General features: G+C 36.6%; 1 protein-coding gene across 1 annotated transcript; it reads left to right on the top strand.

Moving 5' to 3' along the window:
• Window positions 1-1,250: 1,250 nt before the first annotated feature.
• GIMD1 (GIMAP family P-loop NTPase domain containing 1) lies at window positions 1,251-11,714 on the top strand. The gene is made up of 2 exons (XM_008689399.2): window positions 1,251-2,798; window positions 11,454-11,714. The coding sequence occupies exons 1-2, from the start codon at window positions 2,379-2,381 to the stop codon at window positions 11,712-11,714; spliced, it is 681 nt and encodes a 226-aa protein (XP_008687621.1). The 5' UTR covers window positions 1,251-2,378.
• The last annotated feature ends 1,030 nt before the right edge of the window (window positions 11,715-12,744 follow it).

Genomic DNA, 12,744 nt, shown 5'->3' with positions numbered 1-12,744 from the left:
TTGCCAGTTTGAAGAATGTCAGTTTATGGCTTGACGAAGAAAATGAAAATAAATTCCAGTTCAGAATCACTTCTTAGGAAACAGGCTACTACTGCCACCTGGGGGAGGTTCTTTCTGCTTCATTCAAGAAAGCCAAATGTGCTTGTCAGATGAATGAAAACGGTTCATGCTCTCCTTGTTATATCCACGCAGGAAGACTTTTTAACTTTCTGCCCATGAAGTCATAAGGCATTCCAGATGTCTCCAAGATTCCTTCACACATAAATACATACTTCACAGACTTTTTGAGAGGTATAGGAGAAGATGAACCAGAATATAAATAACCATACTAAGGTTTCTACATCTTACACACTGAAAAGGTAGTTGGAAAAGTATGGGTTATATAGAGAAAAAATTAAAGCTTTCAATAACAAAATGAAACCCCAATTTTAAGAAAACTGTATTTGGCCTCAATTTACAGTTAGTTGTACTCCTTTTCTGAAATGTGCTATCATTAATTGATATGGGAACTACATGTGCAGATAGGATCATGCTAGTGATTACATCAGTTAGGATAAGATAATTTCAATTCCATGGAAATAGCCAAACGTTTTCTTATAGAATTTTTGAATTTATGAACTAAATATTGTTATGAACTCAATATCTATTGATTGCATGTATATTGCATATCTATTTGTTGAAACTTTAAATGAAGTAGTGTAAATGAGGAACGTTCCATCATTTATAATGGAAAAAATTGTGACCATTGCTTTTGAATGTCTAGTTTGTGTTTAAAAGTTGTCAATCTTGAATTTCTTTATGCCATAGATAAGCTGTTACCTATCAGCAATGCCCTAAAACAAAGAATTTAATCTTGGAAATAAAGTTTCAGGAAGTATCTGTTGAAATCAGCCTGTCAGATGACAAAAAAAAAAGTCAGTGCTGATTAGAGGAAGACAACTAACCACTTATGGAGAGGATTCTGGTAATAGATTAACTAAATAAAATACATACAGTATCAGTCCCAGAGTGGTACGGTAACATTGTCAGAAGGTTAAAGTTCATATCGAGCACAACTGTACCAGCTCCAGGGAAGTCTTTGTGGAAGAAGTATTTTTAAGATTGGAAAAGGTAGGTGACGTACAGCAAGTGTATTGGGATTCTATAATAGTAATTATTTTTTTAATCATGCATTTGATTCAGGAGTAAAAGGAAATTTGAGTGACTGTTGTTCAGCCGACATAGCTGAATGAGCTGGGTAAACTGGGGTCACCTTGAGGGACTCCAAAAATGAGTGTCTTTTGTGTGGGGGTGTGAGGTTCCTTCAAAATGTTCATATTGGAGTCTAGGGAATTTGGGGTGAGGGGCAATAGAGGGCAAGAAAGACCAGGGGTATATAAAACTGAATAATAGAAGTACAAGTTATAAGCAAAAATAATAAATACACAATTTTAATTAAATGTCCTTACTTCTGAATCAGCAGGTTGAGTTCATTTGGCAATTGGCCTGTAGCTCTGTCTTACTGATCTAATGAAAATGATCAATGACCTTAAAATGCTTATGTTCTACACAAAAGATTACTTCCATTTTAGGGGTGCCGTAAATGGAATAGATTCTCCCAAGATTCTCCTCCCTCCTAACTGAGCTACACAATGTGTTGGGCTTTACTTCCTTTATTCAAAAGCCAATTAAGTTACTATGGTGGACCATGGAAATGATTTATTAATTATTTCGTAACAGAAATTACAAGCAGTTCTCATTTTCGTCAGAATGTTGCCTGGTTGTAAAAAAAAAAAAAAGTAAACAAAAACAAAAATCTTCTTTAACAGTATTCATGTTTCATAGGAGACAAACATTCAGGAAGTCAGGAAAGATAATTTTTTGCAGATGCCACTTGTGTATTCCAGGGCTGGGGAGGTGGGTAAGTAAGGGATGTTATTTAAAATGCCAGAAAGATCCATTTTTTCCACTCTTCTGTTCCTACTTCTCCTCCAAGAGTGATTGATTTTCAAATACTGCTGCTAGTCTCGTTATGAACTCAGAACCTCAGCACCCATTGCTAAACTGACTCACCTGCCACATTGATGGGTTAACATATTCCTCCTAAACATGGTTTACATTATATTCATGTAATTTGGGTTTTTTCCCCTGATTTTCCTGCAATTATTGTTTCCTTCTCTCTTCCTTGTCTGTATTTGACTTCTCTTTCCTCTCCCACTGCAAACTACCAATATTATTTCAATCTTCCCACTGTCACTGGAGTGTCTCCACTTTAGTGCAGCACTCCTCCACGCTTTAGTCACTATGAATGAGGGGCAAGTAAGCCAAAAGTAGGACCAGGAGTGCTCCAGGCCAAGTAAGAAGCCTTATACTAGGTGAATGTAGAAGCCTAACTGCTTATGCTGAGCCTCTGTTTACCCACAGACATGACAGACTCCAGCAAGATGATCATCAATTTGGCCCTCTTTGGCATGACTCAGAGTGGAAAAAGTTCTGCTGGGAACATTCTTCTGGGGAGCACTGACTTCCACAGCAGCTTTTCTCCAAGTTCTGTAACCAAAGACTGTTGTCTGGGCCGCAGTTGTCACCTCTGTGGCTTCATGCGTCGAGGTGGCCAAGAGATAACCCTGCAGATCCAAGTGTTGGACACTCCAGGTTATCCACACAGCAGGTTGAAACAGGAGCATGTGAAACAGGAGGTCAAGGAGGCCCTGGCACATCACTTCGGGCAGGAGGGTCTCCATCTTGCGCTGCTGGTCCAGAGAGCAGATGTGCCTCTCTGCGGACAGGAAGCATCTTCCTCAGTCCAGATGATTCAGGTAATACAAAAAAGCAATTACACTAATGCCATTATTTCTATTTGGAGGACATTATCCTATGACAGTCTGCTCAAAAGAGTAGTTTAGAGCAAGTTTAAAACAAGTGTTGGTCATATAGAAATGGTAAAAATTACTTGATTTTTCCTACTAAGAGTCATTTTTACAATTTCCTTTAGAGGAATTCAGTTAGTCATTTTACAGCTAGGTCATAGACAACCCCCTCCCCCCATAAGATGCTAGATTTCAGAGGTTAACTAACCCCTGAATGAGTTTGTAAATGTGTTCTTCAGACTATCTGCTTCAGAATCAACTGGGCTGTTGTTAAAAATGCGTATTCATCCAAGTCCTACTGAAACAGAATTTCAAGAGGAGAACCTGCATACCTGCATTTGCATAAATTTTCCAATATATATTTTTTTAAATGGCAAAGTTTAAGAACTACTAAAACTTGCATCCATTTAACATCAAGGGACAATCTCTTATACTTCACCAACAAATGGGTGTTCATTCACTGATTCAGTCACTGAAAACTGTATCAGGTACTTACACAGAGCTTAATGATTGGTGAACAATATGAGCCCTGCCCTCAAAAAACTTATAGTCTAGAAGACACAAATAGATAAACAAGTACAAGACAATGCATTAAGTGCCAAAGTAGCATAATGTATGGCCCAGGGAAAGCAGGCTTCACTGCGACTTACATCACAGTGAGCTATGCTTTATTTATAGGAAACAAATCAGGAATTTCAGATGCTCTGAGCGCCTCATCATCTGTAGGGTCAGCAACTGATCCACTGTAGCCAAGCAAAGACCACAAAAACCACAGGGGCCTCAGTGTGAACATGAATAACATATGCCACCTTTGCCTAGTGGTCCATCCATGTTTATTTGTTCATGTATTAGAAGTTGCTAAGTTGGAAGCTTGTTCAGCCAGTCTAGGTATGGACTGGGGAATAGAGAGGGCTTCTGAGTATGGCTATAACTAGGAGATGGAAGGAGTAATACTTGCATATGTTACATACAATATATGAACCAAGTCCATCTATAACCAAGAATTCCCGGAAACTGCTCACTGAGCTGCTCCATTCTACTCAGTCTCTTGATTCTCAGTCTGGGGCCACCCAAATTTAACTGCTGGACTTAACTAATATTACTCAGTAGCTTCATTAAGTCACGGAGATAAGAGAACTCATCACTACTAGAAGCTCCACAGGTAAACTACAGGGAGAATAGAGAGCAGACATTTTTCATTCAAGAATTTGTATAAATGCTACTCTTCTTTTGGTTCAATCCCTGATCACGTCGATACAGGATCTGTTACAGTTAGAAGGATGGTATACTTATATTCAAAGAAATATTTTTTCCCTTTAACTAGTAAAGGCATAAGATTGTTCTAAATGACAGACATTTTTTTTTTTTCAGTAACTGTGCATGTTTCTAAAAATGAGGGGGGAAAAAAAGCCATATGTGGAATCACAATAAACTAGCGGAAAAAATTAGGGTGACAAGAGTATAAAAAATATCCCTCATCATCCAACTCCTGAAAAATCAAGGACATGCTGTGCAAAAGTAGAGAAGATGATTGCAATTAAGAAACAATGTGGAATCTAAGAAAGCCCACAAACCTCCCCCAAACTATTAAAGCCTGCATTTCAAACAATATTTCTGGTAGAAATCAAGTGGGGGAAAACCTGTTGCCATTCCATCAGTGTAATTTTTTTAAATAAGTTTGGAAGTTCATTTAAAGCTGCTATTAAATAAACATTTAGTTGAAGGTACACACGGATATAACTCAGTAAATTCAAATAAATGCACAAATATTTCTCACAAAATAACTTCTCTCCATATGTCTCCAAATTTTTCTCTATGCTGGTCCTATGCTTAGCCAAAAAGGGTATTTTAAAAGACAAACATTTTTAGGGGCACCTGGGTGGCTCAGTCAGTTAAGCTTCTGCCTTTGGCTCAGGTCATGATCCCGGGGTCCTGGGATTGAGCCCCATATCAAGCCCTGCATCTAGTGCCGCATTGAGCCCTGCATCAAGCCCCACATCGGGCTCCCTGCTCATCAGGGAGTCTGCTTCTCCCTCTCCCTCTGCCTGCTACATGCCCTGCGTGTGCTCTCTCTCTCTGCGCCAAACTAATAAATAAAAAATCTTAAAAAAAAGACATTTTAAAAATAGATTTTTCTCCAGTTTTAGGATACAGAACTCTATTGTAATCCCCTAATTTTTTTTATGCAAGTGAATTTGATTCATACATGTCTCTGATCTTTTTAAAAGGTACCTGGCATACAGCCACCTTCTCTTACCACTGCCTTCTTAATTCAGTGTCCAGTTCATGACTTAAAGGCAGAGAGGAGATGGGCTAGAGTAATATTCAGATCCAGATTTTTTTTTTCTAAAATAAATATCTTTTCCCTCCCAGGAAAACTCAGCAGCCAAGATTTAGTAAGCTTCAGAGGGGCCCATGACCCCTGGGAGGCACTGCAGTCCTGTTCTGGGCTTCCATCATAATTTTTGGTTGAAGATCGCCTATGCACAAGCTGGCTGTTTATGACCTTCTTCCTGAAGGTGCTTCAGTTACTGGTGGCAGCCATCTGGATGTGCTCACAGATTGCGAGCAGCTGCAGAATGTCTGAATATTCAATAGGACCAACAGCTGTTAGGAAGAGCAAGGAGTTGTTAAGGTCCTCTGGTTTCAGACACACCCTGGTTTCTTTTTCTTGCTGGCTTATGCAACATGGGGAATGGAATATCTGCCTTCTCCCTTTTCCTTTCCTCCTTTCTGGGGGCACTCATGCCTGCCCTGGAAGGAGCCCACAGGCCAATACCAGAGAAGTGACCTCTTCTTTCCTGTACCTCCTTGTGGTCTCTTTAAATCTCTCTTTAATTTGTGCTCTAGTATTTTTTAGAGAGGTCATAGGCTGCCAGCTATGACAAGTGAGACATTTCCCCAAATGATCCCTTTTTCTTTATTTATGTTAGGCCTTCATAATTTATAGCAAAATGGTGGAGATGTCAGTGAGTCATCTCCCCAGAATTGGGAAATAAAGGCAATGATTCATCTAAATATTATCTGAATATCATTTGAATGTTATTTAAAAATCCACGAATAATGAATAAGAGAAGACAGAATAAAGTCACCTTAAGAAAAGTGCTAGCAAGCAGCCAAACTACACTAGGAATTGAATCCAGGAATTGACTGAAGTCCAAATTCTTTCCACTATCATGGTATCAGTATTATTACTGTACATAATCAGGCTTCAAGCAGATATTTTTTATTTAGAATGAACAACTGAAATGTTGATGTTATAGGTGGGGGTGTACACAAAAGGCTCAGAAAGGCCAATGCAAGGCCTGAAAATACTTAACAAAGATAATAGGCTTAGTTGTTGGACAGAATTTAGTTGAAATATAAGCCTTCTTACAATTCTAGGTATGTGACTATAAATGTTACTAAGAGTTTCTTGGCTTCTGTTCCTCACTTATAAAATGAGGATAATTTTACCTATGTTAAAGAGATTTAAGGATTATGTTTAATGAATGTAATGTGCTGGCATTGTGCCTGACTTATAGTAGATGCACAGAAAATTACTATCATTGTTAACATTTTTATTGTTATTGTCACTACGCAGATTGTGATGAGTACCTATTCAAATGAATTACTAGCTACGAGCAATCTATTACAGAGGTTAAGAGCATGTGTTCCAGAGTAAGTTATACTTGTGTTCAAGCTCCTACTTAGTTACTTATTTGCTTTGTGACCTTGAGCAAGTAGCCTCTCTAAATTTGAATCTCTTCATTGGTAAATTGGGAAAAATAATAGCGTCTACTTGACTGGGTTATTTTCAGGACTAATTTCGTATTAACATAACAGTAAATTAACTCAGGCACTAGCACAAGACGAGTGCACACTAAATGTCAGCTATGGCCATTATAATTTTATTGTCAGTATTTGTCTTATGCCAAAATTAGGACATGTTATTTGTAACCTTCTTCGGGATTATCTTGATAAGCTTCAGAAGAAAATCAGAGTGAAATCAAATTTACACAGCCTTGATGTAATAAGAACTTCCCTATTAATTTAGAAAAAAAATCTGGGAAGAAAGTTCACTGGCTTAGTAAAGGTTAAAGTAAGAAGCTCCAAATTAGTAGGAAGGACATGGTCCGGGGAGGTAGGGGACCTCTGTTATAGGCCCAGGCCTGCCAACAGTCAGCTGTGCGGCTTTGGCCATTTAATGTCACATGTCACAATAGCCCCTTCTGTAAAATAAGGCAATTTGCATAGAAGATCTCAAAGCCTGAATATTCACTGAATCTGATCTAACAAGGTCTTATCATTCGGCTCTTGGAGAAGGAAATGTGGTGCTTTAAGTGGGATGAGAGTAAGGGAATAGTATGAAATACAAAGAATGGTCCTTATTGTCCTCCTGTTCCATGATAATTTTTTTCTCAGTTGATGTAATAGTTGGCTTTTTAAAATATTCCCCCTAAAAAGTCCAGATGCTATGATTTCATCAACCACAAAAAAATGGGGCAGGGCTGGTGAGGTCCTGGGAAAATGAACATAATTCCTGGAAAACAAAGTTTATATCCTAACTAGTTATCCCAAAAGACTAGAAGGACTCATACCCATTAGCACTCTGAAACAACAATTCATGATTGATTGTAAATTTCCATCTAGCTTAGTACTATATTTAAATTATTAACACCAGATAACTTACACTAACTTATCTTACTCTTGGATTTTTATGTGAGGTATCAATCAACTGTGATTATTCTTTCTCTGGGTCCATAGAGAACATGTTTGGCCACTAACATGATGACTATACACCAAGCGACACTACTTTCAAATAGTCAACTATTTTCTGGCCAAAAATCAATCTAAAGATTATAAGCTAAATCAACCATTCTCTTCTATTTTTGGCAGTAATTCAAAAGTGCAATTTCTCTCACAGTTTAGGACATGAGCATCCTTTCATAAATAATTATCAACATGTAAAAACTTCTCAGTGGCTGAACACATGGACTTGTAAGTGGTGTCGAGCTTACAAACCTATTTTCCTTAGGTAGTTTAACTCATTTTTCCTGACTGTTATTATAGTTTAAAGTATAGGAAATGTCTGGTGGAGACAAAAAGGGAATGTGTTAACGTTACAACCCAGAAAACTAGGAACTAAAGACATACTGTGAAAGTTACAGCATTGAATGCAATAAGTAGTAACCTAGCAAGAGAAGAATTCTGTATTAGGATATATAACTCCGGAAGGGATCACTTGGGCCAAACAATTTATTTAGCATGAATTTTTATTATGGTGATGTTTTAAAAACATTTAATGACAAATGTGGTTCATGCATCAACCAAAATCCAAGGGGTAGACCTGGGGGGGTAGCACTCAAGAGGTCAAATGTAGTGTCTATTTATTAACTTATAACACACATTTCAATATTATGGCAATCAAAATAAACATATCAATAATGTACTGGGTGAATATCAGAACTAGCTCTAAATTTGAGAAACTTTCAGAGACAAGAATGTTCAAGAGTCAGCAGTTTCACATCATAGAAGTAAAGTCCTAATACTATACGATCCCCAATAAGGCTCAATCACTCTCTTTACTTGGTATGTCTTCACTGGCCCATAACTCTCTTGTTGATTCCTAGGCTCAAGGCATCATCACATGCTAAAACTTCTCCTGATTCTTCCCTTATCCTCACTTTCCACCCCCACCCCAAACCAGGCCAAATGTCTGCCTCTATAGCACTAATATATTTTCTATCACAACACCTGCAATAATAACAAATGGAAAGTATTTTCTTTCCTGTCTGTCCCTCTCCCTCAGTTCTAAGTTAGTACGAAAGAATCTCCACTAGATACAAGCAGAAAAGTGTCCCTGGAACAAAGTAACCCTCAATAAATATTTGCAGAAGGAATAAATCACGTGGAATTCTTTTTAAAATTCAAATTCCCAGGTTCCATCCCTGAAGATTCTGATGCATTTGTAGCAAGCATTTCAAATGGTTCTGATGTACATAACCCACGGATCTTTTTATTCCCAGAATCTAGATCTATTTAGCACTTCATTACTTTTTCAGCTATTTGTATTAATTTGCTAGGCCTGCCATAACAAGGTTCACTACCTGGGTAGCTTTTAAGCAACAGAAATGTATTATCTCTCAGTTCTGGAGGCTAGGAATCTGAAAGGAACATTAGCAGGGTTAGTTCCTTCTGTGGGCTGTAAGTGAAGAATCTATCCAAGGGTTCTGTCCTTGGCTTATGGATGACTGTCTTTATGTTTGCATGGCATTTTCCCCTGTATTCATATCTTTGCCCATATTTCTCTGTTTTATAAGGGCACCAATCGTATTGCATTAGTGGCCTTAACTTGACTAATTACATTGGCAACAACCCTATTGCCAAATCAAGTTATATTCTGAGGTACTAGAGGTTAGGATTTCAACATATGAGTTTCGAGGGGGGTACACAATTCAAACCATAACACCAGTTTATTTTGTGACTCTCTGATCTCTCACAAGAAATATGTTACAACATACCGAATATGACAAATTTTGCTATGTCACAATTAGCTAAAATGTGATGTTACATAACACACATACTTAGACTTACAAAGAGCTATCTTCTTTAAAAGTTGGGTTAATTTAAATTTTGCTAAGTTGTGTTTTGAGGGCACATAAGAATATACCAATTAAAGTACCTTTTTAAAAATTCTTTTGTAAGGTTTGAATCTGTTAAAAATAATTATTCATTTAATGTACTGATCTTGAAACTTCAATTCAGATTTTCTTCAGGCAGGGCACTTTTTGGAGAACCAGAAATATGCAATTATTCTATGGCACAGACAAACTTTAGACAGATATGAGGAAAAATTTGGGACTTACTCATTGAGAGAGTCTTTCTGAACGCAAAGAAGAAAGTACAGACTACGTGCAAGTCCATGAGAATGAACTATAGAACAAAAGAGAAATTTTACAGGAAGATATTTTGTGTCCCTCAACTTCAAAACTGAAGACTCAAAACAAATAAATAAAACCCTAAACCTTCTGTTTGAGATGACAGTGAGGGTCCAAATTCCAAATTAATCCAACCAATTTCTATTGAGAGTTTACAACATGCTAGTGGCTTTGGTTGATATAGAAAGACATAGACTCTGCCTTCCAAAAGCTCATGGTCAAGTTACAGAGATAAATGTGTAAATACATAGCTCTGATAAATGACAAACTGTATTAGGAATTGTAATTGGTAACCATGGTCTCAAGATGTTTAAGTTTAAATACATTGTCCCACAGTTGCCATAGTTTCATATTATTTACATGTCTTGATTCTTCCCTCCTTTCTTCCTTCATCTCTCTCCCTTTAATTTTCAGTTTTTCAATCTTATAAAAATCAATCCTACATTTGTTATATACATTGAAAATAGTTTCCCAAACTTTCAATTTTTTAAGATTTTTTAAGCCAGAGTGTGTACTGATACTATTTCCCACAAAGCATTACATTGAATTTCAAAATGTATAAAGCATGTAAAGTGCCCAGCATAATATCTAGCACTAAATATTAGTTGATTTCCCTTTTTTCTTTCTTCTGATTACTAGAGGTCCTGGATATTTCTTGTTATATTTATTCCTAAGTATTTAATATTTTTCTGAAGACTCAAAAATAAATAATACCTTAAACATTCTATTTGAGATGATGGTGAGGGTCTAAATTTCAAATTGCTATTATTAACTGGTAGCACCTTTGAAAATATTTTGGTAATGAGAATATTGGAATGAAGGGAATGGCATTTTACTTTCACAATGCCATGATTTCATATAACTTTGGAAATATTAAAAATGTTAAATGGTTATTTCTAGACACCTTTCACATTGTGTGAACAATTTGCCATATGCTGTTACTCCCATTTTATATCAGCTTATTTTCACTAATCAAACAAGAATTTATTCCATAACCAACTTCCACATGTTACTAAACAAAGGAATAACAGTCTTCTCGATGTTTTCAACCACATTAGAGGAAGTCATCTGATAAGCCAGGCTTGATTCTAGGCATGTGAAGTGAAGAGGATGTGAATCACAGTAATATTTTGTAGTTGTTCCAAATCACTAAATGTAATTTGATCTTAGCTTTTCTATTACATGTCATCTGATTAATCAATAGATTGTAACCAGATTATATAATTATAAATCCTCAGAAGATACTTTTAGTTATGATAATAACACAACATTCCTACAAAAAAAGATATGACAATTCCCTTGGTTGAAGTCCTTTGACTTAAAGGAACTGTGGTTCTAACAGCTTCAGGTTGGCCGTAAATACAAATTATTGCTGATGTTGTAAATGAAATTGTATCATATGCAACATTAATAATATACGGTTCTGAAGTTGTGTATACATAAATTATAAGAGCAAAATAAAATGGAGAAATAAAGGCCCCCCTTTTTTCAAAATCCACCCATCTCTCTCCATTTACTTACATTATTTGACTCCGTCTTCACTTCCCATTACATATACCAGCTCTTAGTAACATAATGACATCCAGATCTGTTGACTGTCTATGTTGGACCATAATAACTCCTTTGCTTGGGTTTGAGGAAAATAGGCCAAGGCAAATAGAAATTAACTTCTTCTTTCTTTCAGGAACTTCTGGGACATGCTTGGAAGAATTACACTGCCATTCTTTTCACCCATGCAGAGAAAATAGAAGAGGCTGGGTTCAGTGAAGATAAATACTTGCATGAGGCCTCTGATACACTGCTGACCCTCCTAAATTCTATTCAGCACAGATATATTTTCCAGTATAAAAAAGGAAACTCACTTAATGAACAAAGAATAAAAATCTTAGAAAGAATCATGGAATTTATAAAAGAAAATTGCTACCAAGTTCTTACCTTTAAATAAAATTTAGATAAAAGGAAAAGAAAATTGGGTTTTAGAGTCAGAAACCTTGTTTCAAAATGCCTCTGTTAGAGCGGATGAAGACTGTCAGAATTCCCATAGGCTGCTGTTGAGAGTGTACACTGGTATAACCACTTTAGGACAACTCTTTGGCAGTTAAGAATATAAAGTAATCAAGACTCCTAATGCAAATCCTATGACACAGCATTGTCCTCCTAAGTATACATTCAGCAGAAATGTGTACATTTGTGCACTAAAAGACATGTGTGTACAAGAATGCTCATAGCAGTACTATCCATAATAGCTAAATAGCTATTGGAAATTATCCAAATATCCATTAACAGTAAAATGGATAAGCAAATTGAGGTATATCCACACAACGGAGTACTATACAGTAATGAGAATGAGCAAACTACAACTGCATGTAACAGTATCAATGAACTGCCCAAACAGAAAGTTGAAAGAAGCCAGACATGAAATAGTACATATTATATGATCCCATTCGTATAAAGTTCAAAAACAGTCAAAACTGATGTAATATAAACTACTCTGATGTTAGAAGTGTTGGAAATCAGGAGAGGTCACTCTTGGGGAGAGAATAATGAGCATGCACTGGGCAGTTTTGAGACTTCGGTAATGTTTCATTTTTTGACCTGGAGGCTGGTTTCAGAGTGTTTACTTTGTGAAAATTCAACAACGAACACTTCTGATTCATAAACTGTTTAGTATCTGTTATATTTAAATAAAAGTTAAAATGAAAAAGTATTACCTACATTTTAAAACCTAGCTCCACTACTTACTTGGTACTAGACAAGGAAAATTACTTAACCCTGTGAAATCCTCATTTGGAGCATCTACTTGATAGTTACTGTAATGATTAAACAACTTGGCTCACCGTAGACGCTCAATAAATGTTACCTTTCCTTTCCACCTTCTTTTTTTTTTTTTTTTTTAAGATTATATTTATTTATTCGACAGAGATAGAGACAGCCAGCGAGAGAGGGAACACAAGCAGGGGAGTGGGAGAGGAAGA

Source organism: Ursus maritimus, unplaced genomic scaffold (assembly GCF_017311325.1).
Source record: "Ursus maritimus isolate PB19 unplaced genomic scaffold, ASM1731132v1 scaffold_11, whole genome shotgun sequence".
Lineage (NCBI taxonomy): Eukaryota > Metazoa > Chordata > Mammalia > Carnivora > Ursidae > Ursus > Ursus maritimus.
The sequence above is the reverse complement of the archived record's forward strand: the minus strand, read 5'-3'. Positions and strand labels throughout refer to the sequence as shown.